Raw genomic sequence first — 21,269 nt, forward strand, 5'->3', positions numbered from 1 at the left:
GAAGAACAATTGGTCGAGTCAGTAAGGTGGTACAGGCGTGATACTTGCAGAATACGCGACGTATATCATTCACGACGTAATTCTGTGATGGGATGGGCCATGTTAGACCATAGGTTCGTATATGGCTGTTCTGATTGGCGGAAATTGCTATGGCATAGCCTTGCTCATGGCCGTGAGGCTGAGATGAAGCAAGCCCGCATGGTTGCCTGGTCTCGTACCTATGACTTTCAACCGTGCTCGATGTCTGAACTCTGAGTATTGAAGGTCTCACGTGGATAATTAAGCTTAGTCTACGCGGAATTCTTGAAAATGCCAATCGGGTAGGGCAATCATTCGGCGGAGGTCAAAACACTAGATCGCAAATCCCCGGCTAACAAGATATCTCAAAGCCCCAAATCGTGGAGTCTGTTGCACCGCCAAAATGAGTGGAGGCACTGTAGCGACCAATGATGCCGATGATGTTCTCGGACATGTATGACAAGCGCCCAACCCGCCATCTGTCCAGGTCCTTCTTGGACAAGAGCCAGCTTTTGCGGCTTTCGAGCCATTAGTGCCAGCAGATATAACCATACAAAAGCTGTGGCGCTGGCAGCCCAAGAACGACACGCTCCGTATCGCAGGAGAAAGTGGATCCGGTGAAAGCGATTTTCCTAATGAACGTGACTCTGATCCTAAAGGTGCAGTCGGAGATGAAGAGTTTCAGACGCGTAGGAATCGCTCACTTTCTCCATCTCAAAGCTCTAGCTTTAGGGAAGAAGCTCTTGCAAAGGCAGAACGTACCGTCGAGGACGGAAAACGTCAAAGAGCGGCGGTTGTAGAGCGCAACGCCCGTGCTAGGGTCGAAGACGGGGCGGAAGTAGAACAACGTGCGAGAAAACTACGCAAAGAATCTCGCCTTTTCAACAAATCAACAATCGGAGGAAACAGCTTCGATGACCGCAGGCGTTCTGAGAAAGGGTCACAACGGCGTAGATTACTGCCCTCAGCCAGTCGTTCTTCTAGCAAAACACTCAAAGACGTGGAGGAGGACATTCCTCCGAAAACAGCGATAATAGAGGAAACCCCGGGAAATTTTGGAAATCTTGAGCCGCAGGTGCTAGATGATTCTTCAAGCAGGACTCGTGACGACCAAGATAGCCACAGGTACCATGAAGAGCAGATTGCACAAATCCGACAGGGGATAGACGACATGAGAAGTCTCGAAACTCATCAAGCAAGACTTCTCAAAGATGTGGAGCACAAAATAGTCTTGTTGCAGGCAAACACGTCGCAAACAGAGAAGCCTATCTCTTCTCCCGCTCAGCCTAGTCTTCAGCATGAAATTACAGAACTCGAAATCCCTGCTCTTCCAAGACACAGGAACATTTTGTTGGAAACAGGGGATGCGCAAGATGAATATGTAAACAAAAAACGTAAAGAGGAGGTAAATACTCCTGACAACAGCCCACGCAACTCTCAATCTAGATTGGCGGACTTCATGACGGGAACGATCGGCTTCATCATTCCCATAGTGTCACAAATCTCGGAATATGTCACCAAAGAGCCGCCCCTGCAGGATGGACAGACGCGCATTCGTTGGACATGTCAATGCGGCAGCCTTCTATGGGATGATTTCTCAGAGCTACGTCCAGGCGCAGTGGAGGCTTTGCGCAGAAGTCTCCATTTCCCTGATATCATGGGTGACTTCAACGACGCAAGTACAAGGCGTCGGCATTCAAAGGCAGCTGAGAAGAGGATCACACATCTCCTCGACGACGATAGTGAGACGTCTTCGCTTTCTGACGCGCCACCGCAGATACCTGGCTATATCTCCGACGACGATAGCGAGACGTCTTCGATTTCAGGCCCGCCTCCCCAGATTCCTGGTCATTTCCCGGAAGACATGGATGATGCTCTTTCAGGCTCCGAGGTGCCGGGGCAGAGGTCTGGCCATGCAAACATTGGCTTGCCGACCACTGGCGACCCTTCGGGCAACCCGCCCAGTGGTCACGCTGCAGGCGAGCAAGATATCGTCCCAGGCCAAGAGCATAGGACTACGTCTAGTGGATGGTCATTTGACTCCATTTATACTGAAAAGAAGTATCTACTCTTGTGTATCAGTCGGAAGCATGACACTCTGCGGTTGTTACAGCTAAACGTTGAAAACATCGGTAACGACTTCCAGCTCTTCAAGATGCTTCGAGACGTCTATACGAGTCGGCTCAATCCTGTTTCTCGCTACATCTCCTTGCGCAAGCTAGGATCAGTCAAGTTCAGAAAGGCAGGTGGACCTGTTTTTCATCAAATACCTAGGCTGACCATCTGAGTAGATCGAGCGCCATCCTCGAGAACGCGTTGTAATACTCGCAGGTCAAGACATCCTCCCACAACGAAGCAACCCCAAAGTTTGCCATAAAGACCACGCGTACCCAAAATGTGACACCGCCTACAACATTGATCCCTCACCTCCAGATCTCGACCCTTACGTAGGCCGCAATGGACTGGAGCACCTGCTGACGCACCCCCACGAAGCAGAGGAAGACGGCAATCTCCCTCCCGCGCAAAAGGTTTGGCTAAGGCGATTTCCAAAGAAAGAGAAAACAAAGCTGACGACTTGCCCGCCATACCAATACGGTCTTGGTTGGGCTGTCGAACTCGAGGAGGAGTGGAACATGAGCTGGTTGATGAAGGCGATTACGATTTTCCTCATGCTTGCTGCAACAACTTTTCTCGTCTGTTGGTGGAGATATAAGGGTGATGTACAAGGCGCTTCTGGCATGGCAGGCCTATTGGTGTCTTGCGGAACGCTGTTGATGGCTTACTTCTCTGCCGTCAGTCTTGTTTGATAGTATCTTGGCATCAAATCTGGATCTTATCCGTCGGGCTTAAGTTCTTGAGGCTCGCCTAGAGTGCCTCTGAAGCTTCTTGACTAAAGACTCAGAATTCTCAATGTACGGGTAGCCCAATTTCCGGTCGCAGAACCGTCGGAACGATTCTTGAGCAACTTTGTCACACCGTCCTTTCGGCGTCAAGAGCGATGTTACTCTCCAACGCGGACGTGCTAAATGAGTCTTCATGAAACGAGGCTTGTGTATTTCCTTCTTCGAAAATATGGTCCAACCCTTAGCCTTGGCGACCAGGCTTGCAATTTTGCTAAGCATGGTGCGTTTGCAGACCACGCTTATAATCATGAAATTCTCAACTGAAATGCTCATGAGCATGTCTATGAGGGTTTCTAGCGACCCAAAAGGGAAAATCCTCAGAAATTGGTTGAGTTCTAGAACGAGGGTACGAAGTATGGAGAAATTGAGACTGAATTTGAAAAGAAAGAAGTACCAGCTGTGACTGAGCAATGCAGGGGTGTCATCAAACCACAGATGGCGCAAATTCGCGAGCCTTGGGAAATGCGTAGAGACCTCTTCGCAACGGTCGCTGCAGCCGCCGTTGGGGAATTCACGAAACGCCGCGCGATTAGGAGATTTCCTGCTGCGATTCTGGAGCGGAGTCTCACGGTAGAGTTGTCGGCATGTCTGGAAAATGGATCTATGAATGCATCGCGTGACAGCATGCAGACTGCGAAATGTCAGCTATAGCCTTGGAGCCAGGTAGGAGTAGAGCTTACCGGCCTGCTTTCTGGAAAATACTGAAGGTTTCGCGGTCTTCTGCGAGGTAACGATAAATTTGCAGACGAATTTCCGCAGGTAAATCTTGAAAAGAAGTCATTGTGCGTGCGGTTCCACCCCCGTCTGAAGCTGAAGATGAGCCGGTGACTAATCTAAACTCTTCGCGCAGATATCAGAGTTCACGCATGGATTCCTAGTATTCCATTCTGGATATTCGAACGTATTCCGAGCGAACAGGAAGGGCGATATCGAAGGGAAGGTGAATCTTCGATTCATTTACTACGAATGTGTAACTCTGCTGTCCAAGCCACCCGCCACACACGAGTACTCTAATTTCTCTCAGCTTATTTTTGAATTGACTTGCCGAAGGTTTTCAGGCATACAATACTTGGTCGGCCGCATGTGGTCATGTGTGGATCCATCATATAGGCAATAAAGCAATAAATCAGCTCTCCGCCACCGTCCGAAGGCTCGCAGAACCAAGGTTTTTGGATTAAAGTCTGTGATATATACATACTGACGTATTCAGAATGCTCAGACGCGAAGTTTCCCCCACGAGAGCTATAATCTCCTCTAGTTCCTGCTTTATGATAGATCTTTGTGATCCCAATCTTTTGAAGCCACCTAAAGATCACGGAGCTCGCCTCGAAAATACCTTTCGTCTATCTCACTTCTATATTCACGGGTCCCAAGGTATTCACATCCTAAGTTCTTATCACAAAAGCGTTTGAAGGCTTTTCGGGCGAACTTATCGCATTCTCCCTTTGGCATTAACAGAGATGTCACTCTCCAAGCACGATCGTTGAACCTAACCCCGGAGTTAGGCTTAAACATTTCCTCTTTCGAAACAAGATCCCAATTTCTCCACTTAGCGACCACCCTCGCAACTACGTCAAACTTCCATCGGGACCATGCAGCCCACGCGCAAGTGATACTTATGATCATAAATCTCGATATCTTAATTCTGACGAGCTCCCCAATGAGGTCGTCGGCGGAGAGAAACTTGCTACTATACATGTCGAAATCTTGAAGCGTAAGCGTGAGCGTACTAAGCGGCTGGGCCAAGTGAACTAGTCGGCCTTGGAAGTAATCTCTGCTGCGTGGTAGCATTTCACCCCGCTTCGGAAGTCGTAGGTGCCGGATATCGTAGTTCCAAAGACGCAGGTGCCGGACATTCTCAACCCTGGGGAGGGCCGTGGCGATCTCTTCAATTTCAATTTTCTTGTCCTTCAAAGCCCTAAATAAAGGCTTCTCAGACTTATTAGGCCGTGGCCTCTCGGCGTAAAGCTGTCTGCAAGTCTGAAATATCTCTGGATGGTGGCATCGTGTGACAGTACGAACGCTTGGACAGCATATCAGTCGCTCTCTCGGCGTCAGCGAATGCAAAGCTTACTAATTCTCATGCACAATAATCATATAGCATTCCTCCTCGATTGACATTTCGTCATACACTTGCAAGCGAATCTCTGCGGGAAGGGTTTGGAAAGTTATGGCTGGTGGCGAACGCATACTCACCCTGCCTAATTTTGAACCGACTCGTAGGAGCCTTTAAAGAGACCGCATTTGTGCAGAAGCCTTAGCAATCTACGTTGTGATCTTCAAATGTGTTCTGGACGTTGAGTCCAAGACAGTGCGGGAAAGAGGCCAGATCATATAATATTACTTGGTGAATCATCGTGGTAAGCCACCCGCCACAAACGAAGAGTGTAAACTATATTCGTCGTTTAACATCTAACGCATATGAGGCTTTTACTCAATACTACATAGACCATCAAATGATCTGGGCATAAAACCTCTGAATAGCTTCGTAAGGCTGCTTCACCGGTATCAACTATCCACCGCCTACCCATGAACTACCGTGCAAGATGAACAAGATCCAACGCTAACCTTCATTACAGTATCTTCTACCACCACCGCCCGCCACCCATCTCCACATCAACCCCCCTCCATCCCCCTGACACATCGCCTAAAATCACTCATCCCAAAAACTCCCCACCAAAACCTTATACACCGCAATCCTCTCTTTCGCCCCACACTGCACGCACCCATCCCCCATACACCCAAACCCACACTCCCCGTCCGCCGTCGTCGCGTTCTCATTCAGCATATTCGAGCACCAGCAGTCCCCACCACTTTCCAACCCAAAATACCAATGCTGCCCCGAAAACTTGCTTCCGAGATTTTCCTGGCACTCTTCGAGGCAGTTCTGTGGCGTGTTGTCGGGGAGGTGCATGCGGTAGGAGGGATAGTCGGAAGGGACGGGGGCGTGGCGTTCGTGGGGAAAGGGGAGGAAGGGGCCGGGGAGCGTGTGCGGGATCGTGCTGTCGGTGTAGCAGCCTAGGTAGTCCATGGAGGAGTTGAGAGGGAATAGGTAGGGGGTTGGGCCGATGTTTAGGGGGTTGGTGCAGGTGGGTGCGTTGTTAGAAGGGGTACTAGTGCTGGTGCTGGTGGTCCTATTTGCATTGTTAATATATGGCTGTCGAAATGATTGACTAAGGCTAGCATCGGGCGGATCATGAAGAGTGCCATCACGTACGTGCTTGAAGAGGCCGAAAATGAAGACGAGGGGACGTTCGATGTGCTTCTTGAAGAGCTGGACAAGGAAGAAGTGCTTCTGGTCGAAGTCGAAAGTCTCGGCTTGGAAGTCGAGCTGTGTGCAGCATAACCAGAGGCTCTTGTTGTGAACTTGGGAGTCGCGGAAGTGGTCCATTGCATGAATGCAAGGACTATGATGAAGAAAAGGGACTGCATCTTTGGTGCGAGCTTTGACTGGGGAAAGATAGATATGAACGGTGGGCTAGAATGACTAAGATGTATCTTGATGTCAAGTCAGAAAACCCTCTGAAAGAATTTCCTATTTATTTATATAGTGTGCCAAATGTGATGTGGCGTATTTCTCAAGTTGGCGCTCCTGTGTAAAGTATCGAGATGCATTAGCTTTTTCATTCAAAGCCAAGGGTTTTGATGGTTTCCAACGGTGCAAAAGACCTGAGAGGAAAAGATACGTTTGCGATTTGTGCGAAATATACATTCATACTCCTCAAAGCCTCTCATTAAACGAAGTCTGATAATACTGTTCAATCACCAAGGGCATCGATGGTAGCACCACAACAAGCTCGATAGGCCTTAAATGGGGTACCTTCGCATTCGAGAAATCGTAGTCATTGCCAGGTAGCCAGAAGCAATTTCTGGGCTTTCTCTGCGAATTAAAACGTCACCAATGAGTTTAGATTCCAGATATTAGCTGATCTCGAGCTCGCGTTGACACGCGCGAAGATGCGCAGTAAGAAGGCAGGCGAAGGAACGATGACAAAACAGAAAGAACGAATTACAAGCAAGCTGCTAGCCTTGTCCTAATTCAAAGCATACAAAAGCCATCCCAAAAATCCATAACTTCGATGTGTCCACCACGTGTGCCCCTCCCTCTTCCGACTCCATATTTACTTATGCCAGACAAAATTGAGTCTTTCGCCATCACACTCGTCCCTCAACACGGAACTTCAGTACCTAAACCTAGCTTGCCCGGGTTCCAAAGGTATAATGGGGAGCTTGTTGTGCGGCTCTGGGATCGGTGAAATCAGTTCCTCGTTCCACAAGGATTCCAGGAGGTCTCGGCCTCGTCGTCCTAACCGGCTGTGAATGCTCGCGCTTGTGTATGGGTGCTTTGTTCAGCGAGAGAGCAACTTACCTTGCTGGTACCGCTTGCAACTGAATCGGTTGCGACTGCTGTGACGGCTGCGACTGTTGCTGCCGCCTTGGGGGGTTTTCATCCCACACATGATGAGCTGTACTTTTAAGATTCTGGTCGTGATTGGAGTTTAAATAGCTGCTTTGGAATTTAATGCGAGTGTTTCAGACGCTGAGGGTGACTTCTCAATTAATGAAAGCATAACGTGTAGGAGTAGGCTTGTATATGTACGCAACCCAGACAGTAGGCTTCTCGCCTTACTCGCCTTCTTCGGTGAGCCAATATCACCCTTTTTGAAGGCCTGGAATTGACTGCCTCCTTTGGGTTGGATGGCTGTTCTTCTACTAAATCAAACCATGATTTTCGTCAATGTCCTCTAATCTGGCTTGTTACACAACCCTCATCGCCACTGAAGGCACAATTTCGAATGTGGGCACTGAGGGACATGATGAGTAGTCAGGCAGAGAGATCAAGTGCTAGAAAATAAATAGGCAGTAGATTGTCTGGCTTCCTGGCGTACAGTCATGGCGCCTTCCAATTAAGGTCGGTATTTTGCCCAGGCAAAAGGAGTAGAAGCGTGGGTGAAATGGCGGTCAAAGTGTCCAGAGCTCCCCAGAGTTCTAAGATGAAGTATAGCCATCCCCAAAGCCTTTTCTACCACAATGATTGGGGCAAGAACATCTAGGCTTTGACCTCTTCTCCACGCATGTTCTCGTGTTGTGAGAGGGCTGGAAGAGGGGCAAGGCGAGGCACCCAGATCTTCACAACGTGCACACTCAATAGCTTTTCCCTAGACCTCAGACAGACTGGAGTTTCCCTAGTCCGAGTGAAATCAGAAAGTCGTGAGCAGTTGAGGATGGTATCATAGCCCAGGGCCGTGGCCTCACCTGATTGGGGCGGGTACTCGGCACGGATCATCATTGTTCCTCGCTAAGTCTTGGCATGCTTGACGCCTCCTGCTGTTCTATTGACTCTTGCAAGAATCGGTCGCTTCTCATCCTTATCACATATAGCATTGAAGTAATTCGAGTGATTGCTAATAATTGTGCCTGAGGTTCCCTGACCAGCAGTACTCTCCAATTCTCCGAAGATCCGTCAGAATCAGTAGCTGACAGAAGAGGCATGGACCGCAAGGTATCCCTGTGGCTGACACCCGCGGTCCCCACCCATTTATAGAGGCCTGGGAACGCCCTCTTATCCCAGGTTTTGTTTCGGGGAAGGTTTTGTAAGGGGTGTTAGGGACTTTCGCAGGCGGGGTTTTCAGTGACCCAGACAATAGCCACCACGCCAGTCAAAGGGATACTCCTCACTTTCCCTCATGGCAGAGATATTGGGAGCTGTATCTAGTATTGCGACCCTGATCGAACTGTCCTTCAAGGTCTCAAGATATCTTGTCAGTGTCAAAGATGGTTCCAAAGACCGCGATAGACTCCGGCAGGAACTTTCTAGTATTGCAGGCCTGTTGTTCTTCATGAAAGACCAGGCAACTCTGGCTCTGGCCGGAGAGGATCCTGCCATTTCATCTACCCTTGAAGTGCTCATGGGGCCACAGGGACCGATTGCGCAATTCCAGCAGTCGCTAGATATACTTGAGTCAAAGTTGGCTGGTGGAAAGATTGGTAAAGCAATCATATGGCCGTTTCGCAAAGATGAAGTGAAGGACATTCTTGCAAGGCTTGAGAGACAGAAATCGCTTTTTGTTCTAGCGCAGCAAAACGATCAAGTGTACTGTCAAGTGCCAATCTAGCGTTGAGATCAAGCTGACAAGTCTCCAGCCATCTGTCCCAAGCGATAAGGTCTGACATCGCCAACCTGAATCAGGTGACACTTCGTGTGGATACGAAACTATCTGATCTTGCTCGAGGTACACCTGAGAGGATGTCGACAGATTGAAGCGTGGCTTACTTTTGGTAGACCATACTCTCCTACAAGAGTCACACCGAACGCAGCAAGATGCTCTGAGAAAACAGTCCGTCTTAGATTGGCTGTCTCTCATCAACTTCCGTAGCCAACAGAACGATCTATACTCAAAGTGTCAACCTGGTTCTGGTCAATGGCTTTTAGAATCCGAGGTCTTCAAGAATTGGATAAATCGACACGGTGCCGTCCTCCATGGGAAAGGCATCCCAGGGGCAGGCAAAACCTTCCTCGCCTCAAAGGTCATTCACCATCTCGAAGCACAAACAAGTGCCCCCAAAGCTACAATCGTGTACGTCTACTGTAACTACCAGGAATCTCACATCCAGACGCTGGATAATCTACTGGCTAGCATTCTCGGACAAATGGTGCAGCGAATGACCAATGTCCCTCCAGAACTCGATGCGTTGTATGGCACACACATGATCAACAAGACTAGACCTACCAAGGCTGAGCTTCAACCAATAATGCAAAGCATCTGTGAACAAGGCAAAAGAACGTATCTCGTCCTAGATGCGCTTGATGAATATCAAGATTCCCGAACCATTATCACCATGCTGGATCAACTACAGCAATACGGCTTCAATTTGTTGATTACCTCAAGGCCTAATGTCTCTCTTGTGGAATATCTCAACGATGTCGTGGTTGAGGAGATACGTGCCAATGACGATGACGTTAGACTGTACTTGAAGGCTCGTTTACCTGCATTGCAATGCATCAAGACCAGATTGGAGATTCAGACCGTGGTGGTCGACGAGATTCTACGAGCAGCTGACGGAATGTGAGTGAGGCCCAGGTCATTGCCACCTGATACTGAAATTGTCAATAGGTTTCTGCTTGTTCGTCTGCATTTTGATTCACTCCTCGACAGAGCTAGCCCAAAAGCCATCAAAATGGCCCTTCAAGAAATTCCGAAGGGAACTACTGCTTTGACGTCAATATATGACAGCGTGATGGCCCGAATTTATGACCAGACACCTTACGCTCGCGATCAGGCGATTAAAGTTCTCTCATGGTTATTTTTCTCGGTGCGTGCACTAAGTGTTGAAGAGCTTTGCTATGCGCTAGCAATTGAGCCTGGCTCAGATGCCTTTGATCATGACAACCTTTCGAACATCGAAGATCTGGTCGCCGTCTGCAAAGGTCTTGTATCTGTTCATCAAGAGAGTGAAATGGTTCGGCTGTCGCACTACACTCTTCAAGAGTATTTCTTGCAGACAGCTGCGCGATATCTACAAGACGGTGAACTGACCATCGCCTCGTCATGTTTGACTTGTTTGTCGTACAAGAACACAAGCTTCTATACCAAAGGCGAAAAGTCCCCTGGCTCGGGTGGCTACAAGGACTCGAGTGACTTTACACTACAAATAAGTGATACCAAAAGCCAAAAGAAAGACATCATCAGCAAGTGCGATGCCGAGCAATGTCCAAGTTTACTACTATTAGAGCCCCTGTTTCTCTATGCTTCAAAATACTGGGGGCATCACGCTCTCCATGTTCAAAACGAAGTTAAAGAACTAGCCTTACGGTTCCTGGCCCTAGGGCCTAATGTGAGAACAGCATATAGTGTCATGAATGAATACGATTATCCTACTCGTGATGGACGACACACATTGATACAGGGCGCTCATTTGTGTGCCTTTTTCGACCTAGATATATTATTCCCAGCGCTCTTGCACTTATATGGAAATCCTGACGTACGAGATCATTGTGATCGAACCCCATTGATTTGGGCTGTTATGGGAGGAAGCCTTTCAGTCATTCGTCTACTGATGGAATTGCCTGAAGTGGACTTCAATTCCAGCAGCTCAGAGGATTATTATTACTCCTCACAGATTGCCTTTGACGGCATTCGCCGAAAAGGGAATTCCAGGCGCACAGATTATGATAGGGCTTTCTTGAGTTCGGACGGCAGTATATCGCACACTAGCGCAGCTACACCGCTAATGATAGCAATTTTCATGGGCAATCATGAAGTTACAAAGATTCTTCTGCAGCATAAGGATGTGGATGTCAATCTACAAGACAGCTTAAACAGGTCTCCGCTGGCAATAGCGGCGGGTCAGGGATTTACAGATATTGTCGATTTATTATTAGGTCACCCGAAGATTGATGTGAACGCAAGAGATGACAGCAATCACACTGCACTGTCTTACGCAGTACGTGGATGTCATGGTCTTGTTCTTCAGTCACTTTTAGCAAGAAAGGACATCAAGTTGGACTACAGCTACGAAGTGGACCACTCACTATTACAGGATGCTACCCGACGAGGTAGTTACGAAGTACTCGATGCGCTGTTGACTAAGACAGATATCTTGTCATATACGCAGCCAGAGCACAAGCGGGACATTCTATCTTATGCCGCCGAAGGTGGCTTTCCAACAATGGTGAAGCAGGCTTTACTACAAGAAAAGGTTGATATAAATGCTCAAGACGGCTGTGGAACCACCGCACTCATGTATGCAGCCGACGGAGGACACGAGGCTGTAGTAAAACAACTCCTGTCAATGCAAGCCATTCAAGTCAACCTCACAGACTGTCTCGGACGAACAGCATTAGTGCTTGCCGCTGGAAATGGACACGATAAGATAGTAAGCTTGCTGTTGAAATCTGAAGAAATTGATCCGAACGCTGTCGACGACTTGGGCTGGAGACCTCTTAGCATTGCAGCAGACGCCGGATCTTTGTCAACCGTGAATATCCTTCTGTCTCATCGTAGGATCGATTTGAATCGGAAGGACGATGGAGGCCAGGCACTGCTTCATTGGGTGGCTGAAAACCGGACAGATGTCCCAATCGTACAGGCATTCCTAGCAAGAGAAGATATTGATGTAGAACTGCTTCGTGATGATGGGAAAACCCCACTCATTTTAGCGGCATGGTCAGACGAACGTTTAGCTACAGTGCAGCTTCTTGTCGCGCATCCGGGCGTCAACCCTGTAGCCCGGGACAACTTCGGTTGGACAGCGTTGGACTACGCTCTGGTCTTGAAGCAATTCGAGAACATCAAAGTATTTCTCTCTCTGGAAGCTTTCAAACCTCTAATCCAAAAATGGGTGAGGGAAGATGGCTATCTTTACACGGAAGACATCGTTCCGAAATTCGAGAAGCAGAGGTATCAGATCATGAAATTTACGGTCACATTCGATGAATATACCCTGTATACAGGAAATGATTTATAGCTGAATTAGGCAGCATCTACAAGCCCGAGAGGAGAAAGAAAGCAAAACCGCTTTGGAAGGTTCCAATTCATTGATCATACCGCACCATTGGCTAACAACCGAAAATATCCGTTTGCGAATACCACTGTTGAAAGGATTACTTACTTCAGCTCAGATCTCGTTGTGAAAATCCAGTAGACAACCAAGACAACACAACAATGCTCTAGATCTGTCTGTGTTTCTTTGAATGTGATGAGTAGGCAGACAAATCTCTCAAGCAGCCAGACTCGTACCGCACCAATAATCATCTCCTTCTCCGATAGAATTTCCATAATGAGATGGTGTACCAAGCGAATTGTATCAATGAAGTAATGGTCTGTGCCTAGAATTCGCAGCTCGTAATATTACAGCCTGCACGATGACTAGAACCAGCTGCCTGGAAAGCCGCTCGAAGGAATATCTTCCCGCGATCCCCACCTGTACAATTTGCGGCTCAGTCTGAGTAGGATGTAAGCACTACGCGGTTCAGCTTTCCACATAAGACCAGTTCATCGCAAAAAAGAGTGAGCGATTCTAACAAGCATCAAACTCTCGCTGAATTACATTATGAATATCCCACTATCCTTCCTAGCACTCGGCTGTGTTCTACAATGGATTGCCCCCGTGTACTTCCCTACCAGCTACGCTCTTTTTCCTAATGTCTTCCTCATCTCCATAGGACTTCTCTCCGCCGTTTCTTTCTTGTTTAACAGGTCAAAATCCCAGCTACCCTCGTCTCTGAACCCAGCACCGGGCTTGAAGATCCTCTCTGGTCGCTGGACAGCGCGCATCCGCCCTCAAGATGGCGCTCCACCGCAAAGCGCTGCCAATACTGGTGTCGTAGTTTTCGTTATTGGCGCCAGGAGCTCAAGGTACATATCCAAATTCCATCCTCCCTTTCCCTGGCTATTAAATACTCACCCCAATCTAACCGTGGGATATTTACCAGCCCTTCTGAACGAGTGAAACCGGGCTTCCAACGACTTGGAAAATACTTCCAAGACATGTGGAAAGAGGCCGCTGCGAATTCTGGGACAAATGGCTGTATGTCTACACCTCTCTTGCCTGCTCTTCGGCATTTCCTCCTCAAATCTTCAACACATATCTGACTCTACCACAACCATTTACCCCACCCATTTCCCACCTCTTTTCCCCAACCACTCCCTGCCCCTCTCACATATACTCATCTCACTCCATAGACATAACACACACAAGGCCCTTCACCGGTACTTCCCCCAGCACATCCAGCATAACACTCTCGCTCTCCTACTGGCGCTCGATCGAAGCCCTGCACGCATTCGCCCATTCACCCCTTCATAAAGAAGGGTGGGACTGGTGGAACAAGAATGTGAAGGAGTTGGGAAGTGAAGGGGAGGGATTGGGGATCTTCCACGAGGTGTATCATGTGCCAGCAGCTGGTGGTGGTGGTGGTAAAGGGGGCAATTGGGAGAACATTTACGTGAATTTTCCCGCTTTTGGACTTGGTGGCGCAGCGGCTGGGCGGGGAGGGCAAGGAAAAGGGGAGGGGGAGAGTACGACAGTATTAGTGGAAGCGAAGGGGAAGGAAGGCGGGTCGATGTTGGGCAGGATGGGGAGGCTGTAATGTGAGCGTCAAGCGAGAGGGATTGGAATCAAGCTATGGAAATTTGGAGCGGAAAGAGGATGAGAAGCAGTAGCTGCTTATGCTTATGCGATGATTGACACCGCGTGACGGGATTTCCCAACCTTCATGTTTTCATCCCACATTGCGGAGACATGTTCAGCATACATGTCGAAATGGGTAGATGACCCTTACACAGCCTCACAGCCGAGAAATACGTCTATGTACTTCCTCTAGTGAGGATACTGGACATGCTTGCTAAATTCTTCGGAAACGGGGGGCCGTAAAGGATGAGAAAACGATACTACATCTTCAATTTGAGACCGTAGTCACAGATCCAAATTTGGAGTTGGATAAGTCATTTTGGTTGTAGGGTTTGAAAGCGGTGCCTGCATTGCCCGGTAAGGTACCAGTCTGAGGAGATTATAATGACTTGGATTCAAGCGGCTCAGAATTGCCTCAGGATATATCATGAAAGCCATTTTTGCAAGGGGGATGAGTGGGTTCATCCAGTGAGGCCCAAGGTCAAGGGATGGGGTTGTAGGAAACTCGGATGCAAGAGGCTTTGCAAAGTCGCAAAGCTATATGGTGGACACGGTCACTCGACTGTAACAGCAACGGGGAGTCGTATGTTACCACCCCTCTTCATCAATGCCGTCCCAAGCAGCAGCACATTCCCTCTCCCCCTCCCCCTTCTACCTCCCCAACGGCACAATACTCATCCTCCAAACTGATTCCGGGCTCCGATACCCCTGCTCCGGGCTCCCCTCACAGATAGCAATGATCACACTCGCAGCCCCATGCCTAATTAAAAGCCTCTTAAACGCCTCCAAACTCGCCTCCGCCAGCTCCGTCAAGATCTCCCGCATCCAAAACCCCCGATTCAGCGAGATGTCGTATTTTACCGCGCTCTCTGGGTCGAGGGCATCCGCACCGACGGACAGGGCGTGGATTTTGCCGCCTCCTTCCTGGTCGCCGTCGTCTTCGTTTGTGGGGATATCGCGTGATTTGAGCACCGAGGCGTTGAGACTGGTGGTGACGGGGGGATATTCGTGTCGTAGTCGCCCTGCGAACTCGGTGAGGAAGTCCTGTAGATTTGCCATTACGAGTGGGGGATATCCAGTCGGTTCGTCGTAAGGGTGGACGGAGAGGTAGATGTTGTATCTGTCAGGGAAATGGGGGATACGTTGGGCGAATTTTGGCGTGGGCCAGGGGTTGTAGGTGAGATTTGAGGGGTTAGAAACGTCCTCAGGGAAGTAGGGCGTGCCGGGGTCGTTGAGAAGTGGGGAGTTGAGGTAGGGATTGGGAATGTTCGAGGTGGTGAAATTGATGGTCGTGGAATGCGCGAAGGGTAGGGTGGCGAGGACGAATGGGATTAGTGGTGGGAGGCGCATTATGATTGAAGATCGCGAGCATACAGAGCAAAACGATGTGGAGATTCCAAGCTGTGGGAGGAAAGATTTCTATCGCTTCGATTTCACCCAGTGTTTGTTGATGAGTATGACTCGAGTATTCGAGGGATTCATGATTATTGATGCTTCCTCGCCACGGCCATGAGTTTCTGGGAGGATGAAGACTGATTGAGTGTCACCGATTTTGATCCTTACGTTCAAACGAGAGCACGTGAGTGTCTCAGCCGTCGCATGTCGTGACTGCGAGAAGGATTGCTATACTTAGGCCAAAGCGCTTTGAGCCTTTAGATCTGCCGCGGAAGCCGATTGCTGGTAAATCTCCTTGAGAGCCGAAGGTGAGTGAATAGATAGGACGTGGAGGTTGATAAGTCATAATTTGCAAAATATGTTGGGACAAGTACTATACATGCGATCCCCGTCAGACGTATGTTTCAATTGTTCTGGTCCTTTCTCGACGTGGAGGATATGCTGCTCGCGCTTGCCCCTTCGTCTCCTTTACTACGTCCATTACTCGTAATCCATATCGATTCTGAACCTTCGAGTGCGGACAAAATCACTCGATGGTAGTCGTCAGAACGCTGTCATTAGACGAGTCCTGAAGACCAAGGGGACCGGCTTCAGCCTTAGCCATGAAGAAATTATTCAACCCAACTGTGGCGTATCCGCCTCGCCCTGGTTTCCCAGGCCCGGCACAAAATCTGATGAGCTTGTATCAGTATCACCTCTACTCTTCTTCTTTTCTGTGACATCGTTCCCACCTTAGAACCTGCTTTAGCCTTTGTAGCCAATCTTCAAGAGACAATACATCTGAACCGTACGGACCATATGCGTCCAATCTTAGTGTGCAAGTCTGCCCGTCGTAATAATGGAGTGGCTTGAAGTCGAAGACATTCACGACTTGTTTGATGTTGAGATTGGGGATTTGGTGGAGGACGTCGAAGAGTGGAGAGCAAGCCGATTCCGTCACTGGGAGGTATGGAAAGTTGGCCCAACATGTTATGGCGAGATTCTGATCTGTCGCAAGTGTTGTGTTGGTGAATGAAATCGATGAGGGCGGGGAACTGTCAGCCAGAGATATTGGGATGGCATCACAAATGTAGAAGAGCGATAGGAGAAATATGAATATATCAATGCAGAAACGCAATGAAAACGCCATGTGGGTATTGGGATTCATTCAGACAACGTAAAGACGAAGGTCATGGCGTGATGCAGCCCTAGAAAATTTGGGTCCAGCAGGATCGGCTCTGAAGACTTGTATGCATACCTATCGACTAGTACACAAGCCAAGTAGGCGCAGGCTTGAAATGTCTAGCGGCAGAAGCCTCATGTGTTGCGAGGCCTATTCTGCGCTTCATTCTGCGTACGACAGGTCCAGGTTCGCAGAGACATCTCGATAGCCGCCCCAGAGATCTGGTACATTGCCACACGACTCCACGGCTACGGCACCAGAGGGTGTGGGCTGGCACTTGGAGGAGGATGAGAGCGAACCCAGGCCTCGTGTTTTGTAGAATTACTATACAGACACCGACAAAAGGCGGGTATGTGGGTATATCAATATTGCTGTCAGCATAGCGCAATCCACGAAGCAGGAATACCGGTCCGATCAATAATAATATGTATAGGAAGACAGGTGAAAGGTGAACGAGTTAGGCCTAGTGCGTAAGGTTCGGCCGAAATCACGGGCTTTAAGGCAGCAATCTCCGAGACTTGGCGGGCTCGGTACTTTGATATCCTCCGAGATTCCCGCCCCGCATATAATTTCTACGAGCAAAAGCTCGCAAGAGTCACAGCACTAGAGACAAAGCGCCAGGCTCCAGAATACGTGCCAATCGTATTCGCCAATTCGTATCCTCGGACTATCCCCTAGTGCTCCGAAAAAACAAGTCTATTGAGCCTACCGAAATGTCCGTTTTGGGTGTATATGAAGGCTCGATGACTCCTCCTTTCCTGTGGGAGCCACCTTGATCGCAGCGACAAGCTTCTCTTCTCCCTTACCACCTATTCCTCTGCCCGTCCATCATCATGGAGGCAAACCTCGATCTGGAGAAGACGGCCAGCACCAGACTACCCCTCCCTGTGCTTGGTGGACAAGAGAAACAGGCAGAGCCTACAATCAACACCATCCCTCAAATCGTCGACCTCAAGCAGGACGCCTCCCTACCAAAACACGACCATGGCTCCGACCACGCCTCCATCTCCTCCTCCACCGACCTCGAAAAAGCCCCCTCCAAGCCCGCAGCCCCCTCCACGACCACCCCTCAAGGCGTGCACGGCGACGAAGAGCCCACCTACCCCTCCACCCGCAAGCTCATCCCCATCATCATCTCCCTCTACCTCGCCTTCTTCCTCGTCGCCCTCGACCGCACCATCATCGCCACCGCCATCCCCGTCATCACAGATCGCTTCCACTCCCTCGGCGACGTGGGCTGGTACGCCTCAGGCTACATGCTGACCATGTGCGCCTTCCAGCTCCTCTTCGGCCGCATCTACACCTTCTACTCGCCCAAACGGGTCTTCCTGACCGCAATCCTGCTCTTCGAAATCGGCAGCGCAATCTGCGGCGCCGCACCAAACTCCACCACTTTCATCATCGGCCGCGCTGTGGCAGGGATAGGCGGATCGGGCGCCATGTCCGGCGCCATCGTCATTATAATGTACACCGTTCCCTTACACAAGCGGCCGCTTCTGCAGGGGTTGATAGGCGCGGTCTTCGGCGTCGCCTCCGTCGCTGGGCCCCTGCTCGGCGGCGTCTTCACAAGCAAAGTCAGCTGGCGCTGGTGCTTCTACATCAACCTGCCTATCGGTGGCGTCGCCATGGTGATTCTGGCCGTCATCCTGAAGCTGCCACCGCCGAAGAACGCACATACCCCTTGGCGGCAGCAGGTGCGCCAGCTCGACCCACTCGGCACCTCCCTCTTCATGCCCTGCATCATCTGCGCGCTGCTCGCCCTCCAATGGGGCGGGACGACCTACCCGTGGCGATCTGCCCGCATCATCGCCCTACTCGTCCTCTTCGGCGTCCTCGCTATGGCTTTCGTAGCCGTCCAGCTTTGGAAACAAGACCTCGGCACCGTGCCCCCGCGTATTGCGAAACAGCGGTCTGTAGCGTGCGCGATGTGGCAGATGTTCTGCGCCGGCGGGGCCATGATGGTGATGGTGTACTACCTACCGATCTGGTTCCAAGCGATCAAGCACGTGTCGGCGTACAAATCCGGCATCATGATTTTGCCGTTCATCCTCTCCCTCGTCGTCGCGTCTATCACGACGGGCATCACGGTTAATAGGGTGGGGTACTATACGCCCTTCATCATCGGGAGTGTGGTTCTTATGTCCATTGGGGCTGGGTTGATCACTACATTCACACCGGGCACTATGCACGAGAAATGGATTGGTTATCAAATCATCTTTGGCTTTGGCATCGGTATGGGCATGCAGCAGGGCACGATTGCCGCACAGACCGTGCTCTCACGCACCGATGCCCCCACGGGTGTCGCGCTCATTATGTTCTGCATGCAGATGGGCGGCGCAGTATTCGTCTCTGTCGGGCAGAACGTATTCACGAACAAACTCGCACAGAATGTGAAAGGGATTGCGGGGCTGGATCCAGATGTTGTGGTGAAATTCGGCGCGACAGAATTGAGAGATCATGTTAAGCCTGAGGTGTTGGGGCAGGTGTTGGTGGGATACAATGGCGCTTTGGTGAAATGCTTTGAGGTTGCGCTGGCGTTGGCCTGTCTTGCGTTTCTTGGGGCGGTGGGGGTCGAGTGGAGGAGTTGTCGGGAGGCGAAAGATAGGGAGGATAAGGCGAAGAAAGAGAGGGCGGAGAAGGAGAAGAGGGAGAGTGAGGAAGGGAGGTTGAGTGGGGAGAAGAGTGCGAGTGAGAAGGTGGATGAGAAGTAGGTGAGGTATCTTTGGGGTTGGCTCGAGCTGTCCGAAATGTACAGAGTGTTGGGAGGTGCATATTGGCTCTGTTGACTTGCATGGTTCGAGTGTTGCATTGGGAGGCAGCAAAAGCATTGATACCCCGCTCAGCGTTTACGTCCTGTAGCATAGCATATCATTTGTACATACATGATATCTAATTCGATCTATAATTACGTTCACGTCTCGCCTCAGTATGTTTCGCTCTTTCCCACCTTACGAGTCTTGCTACCCCTCGATGTCTCCAGCATGACAGAGGACGAACCACGATAGCTCCACTAGCAGCAACGCGGAAAAGAGATTGTAGGGAACCCCCGTGATAAAGGAACCTAAAGGGGATGATAAGCAGAGAAACCACCCACAAGCTGGAATTCGTTCCTCCTACTCTTTCAATTCTCTTTACCCTCTTCTACCCACTGCTAGAACACATAACATACTCCTCGATAGACCAGCCTACCCTTCCTTCTCTAAAAAGGCGTCCCAAACCACAACTCCTTTCCCCCTTCTCTCCATCACCCTTCCCCTTCCCTGTCCACAAACTCCCCCTCATCTGCCCCTCCATCCACTCCTTCCCCCTGCCCCACCATACCCACTACTGCAATGACTCCCGTGCTTATACCCCCCAATATCCCCCAACGGCTTAAACGCCGCCATTTGCGCTCTACTCTGTTTCTTCGGCTTGAGCGGCGACGGTGGGGGCAGCGCGTCCTGCAGGCCCAGCTGATACGGCGTCAATTTCGGCTGCGCGACGTGTCGGGGCAGGAACGGCGGCGGTGGGGCGGAAGGGAGGGGCTTGCGCGCGTAGCGATCGTTGTGCATGGGGGGCAGATGCGAGGGGTGTTTGTAGCCACTTCTCCCTCCCACCCCACCCCCAGCAGACGAACTCGATGATGGTGCTGCTTTCGCGAAATACAGCGTGTCACCCTTGGTTTTCGGCGGCGGTGGCGCGGTTCGGTAGTTGATGTTGATGACGTTGTGGTAGTCCTTCACGGCCTGCCTGTCCAGCCCTGCACGGCCTCGTTTGTCGAACGCGCTGGTTTTGAGAGGGGGCAGGGGTGCGTGTTTGCTTTTGTAGAATGCTGGGGCGCCTGTGGGGTCGCGTTTTTGGGCTAAGGGGGCGGAAGGGGTGTTTTTGCCGTGGCTGTGTGAGAAGGTGGTGGAGCGGGAGCTGTATTTACTGGTTGGGGGTTTGCGTGGGTGGGAGGAGTGGGAGGAGTGGGAGGAGAGAGCGTCGTGGCCGAGGATCTTAGCGGCGCCATGCGGGATGGATTTTTGAGGGCCTTTGGGGCGCGGGCCGTAAGGGTGGGCGTGGGTGTGGACGTTTGGACGGGCTTTGTGGTGACGGGAGCCTTTTTTGGGTTTCTTTTGGGTGCCGAAACACATGTTGAGATCTGTCAAGGATATTGGGAGTGGGAGGGTATGATATGACACAAAGGGTGACCAAATATGTCTGCCAGAGACTTTGAAGCGAAACGACGTGTTGAGATCTGTAGTGTGGAGGCTTGATATGAAGGATATAATTCAGGTTGAGGAAAGGCATTATGCTCGAGGACAAGCCCATGCTGCGATTCTCTTTGTTCCGATGGAAGAGCATTCATAGTAAGTCTTTGTTCAGGAACCGTGTTCTGCTTGAAAAGAAATGACAAACTGGAAGACAAAGCTATGGTGAAATGGTAAGTGAAGCTTTGTTCTCTTGTAGGGCTGCAGAGGAAGACAAAGAAATTTTTGTGGGGAGTATCTTCACAAGTACGGTAGACCAACATAACGGCGGAATGACGAAGCAAGAGTTTGAAGTATTTGCCAATTGACATGCAAAAGTAGTCAAGCAAGACTGGTCGTTGATATGACAGCAAAGCGACTTACTTTGTCCCTAACTTTCATGCGGTAGCCGTCGGCTTCATTTGCTGAAAGAAATGCCATTGTTTAGGC

The 21,269-nt window shown here is 50.2% G+C and overlaps 5 protein-coding genes across 5 annotated transcripts; 3 read left to right on the forward strand and 2 right to left on the reverse strand.

Moving 5' to 3' along the window:
- Positions 1 to 421: 421 nt before the first annotated feature.
- Positions 422 to 2,825, forward strand: KY384_008878 (uncharacterized protein; the record flags this gene model as incomplete). Its single annotated transcript, XM_044817365.1, has 3 exons — positions 422 to 472; positions 506 to 2,272; positions 2,310 to 2,825. 3 exons carry the CDS (start codon positions 422 to 424, stop codon positions 2,823 to 2,825), a joined length of 2,334 nt encoding a protein of 777 aa, XP_044664518.1.
- Positions 2,826 to 8,608: 5,783 nt separating this feature from the next.
- On the forward strand, positions 8,609 to 12,389 carry KY384_008879 (uncharacterized protein; the record flags this gene model as incomplete). Its single annotated transcript, XM_044817366.1, has 4 exons — positions 8,609 to 9,015; positions 9,066 to 9,154; positions 9,205 to 9,988; positions 10,037 to 12,389. The coding sequence occupies 4 exons, from the start codon at positions 8,609 to 8,611 to the stop codon at positions 12,387 to 12,389; spliced, it is 3,633 nt and encodes a 1,210-aa protein (XP_044664519.1).
- A 2,313-nt stretch (positions 12,390 to 14,702) lies between these two features.
- On the reverse strand, positions 14,703 to 15,401 carry KY384_008880 (uncharacterized protein; the record flags this gene model as incomplete). The annotated part of the gene is made up of 1 exon (XM_044817367.1): positions 14,703 to 15,401. One exon carries the CDS (start codon positions 15,399 to 15,401, stop codon positions 14,703 to 14,705), a length of 699 nt encoding a protein of 232 aa, XP_044664520.1.
- A 2,040-nt stretch (positions 15,402 to 17,441) lies between these two features.
- Positions 17,442 to 19,319, forward strand: KY384_008881 (uncharacterized protein; the record flags this gene model as incomplete). Its single annotated transcript, XM_044817368.1, has 1 exon — positions 17,442 to 19,319. The coding sequence occupies one exon, from the start codon at positions 17,442 to 17,444 to the stop codon at positions 19,317 to 19,319; it is 1,878 nt and encodes a 625-aa protein (XP_044664521.1).
- A 567-nt stretch (positions 19,320 to 19,886) lies between these two features.
- KY384_008882 (uncharacterized protein) lies at positions 19,887 to 21,260 on the reverse strand (the record flags this gene model as incomplete). The annotated part of the gene is made up of 2 exons (XM_044817369.1): positions 19,887 to 20,585; positions 21,204 to 21,260. The coding sequence occupies 2 exons, from the start codon at positions 21,258 to 21,260 to the stop codon at positions 19,887 to 19,889; spliced, it is 756 nt and encodes a 251-aa protein (XP_044664522.1).
- Positions 21,261 to 21,269: the final 9 nt, after the last annotated feature.

This window comes from Bacidia gigantensis, assembly GCF_019456465.1.
Source record: "Bacidia gigantensis strain McMullin 20006 chromosome Unknown scaffold_268, whole genome shotgun sequence".
Classification (NCBI taxonomy): Eukaryota; Fungi; Ascomycota; class Lecanoromycetes; order Lecanorales; family Ramalinaceae; genus Bacidia; species Bacidia gigantensis.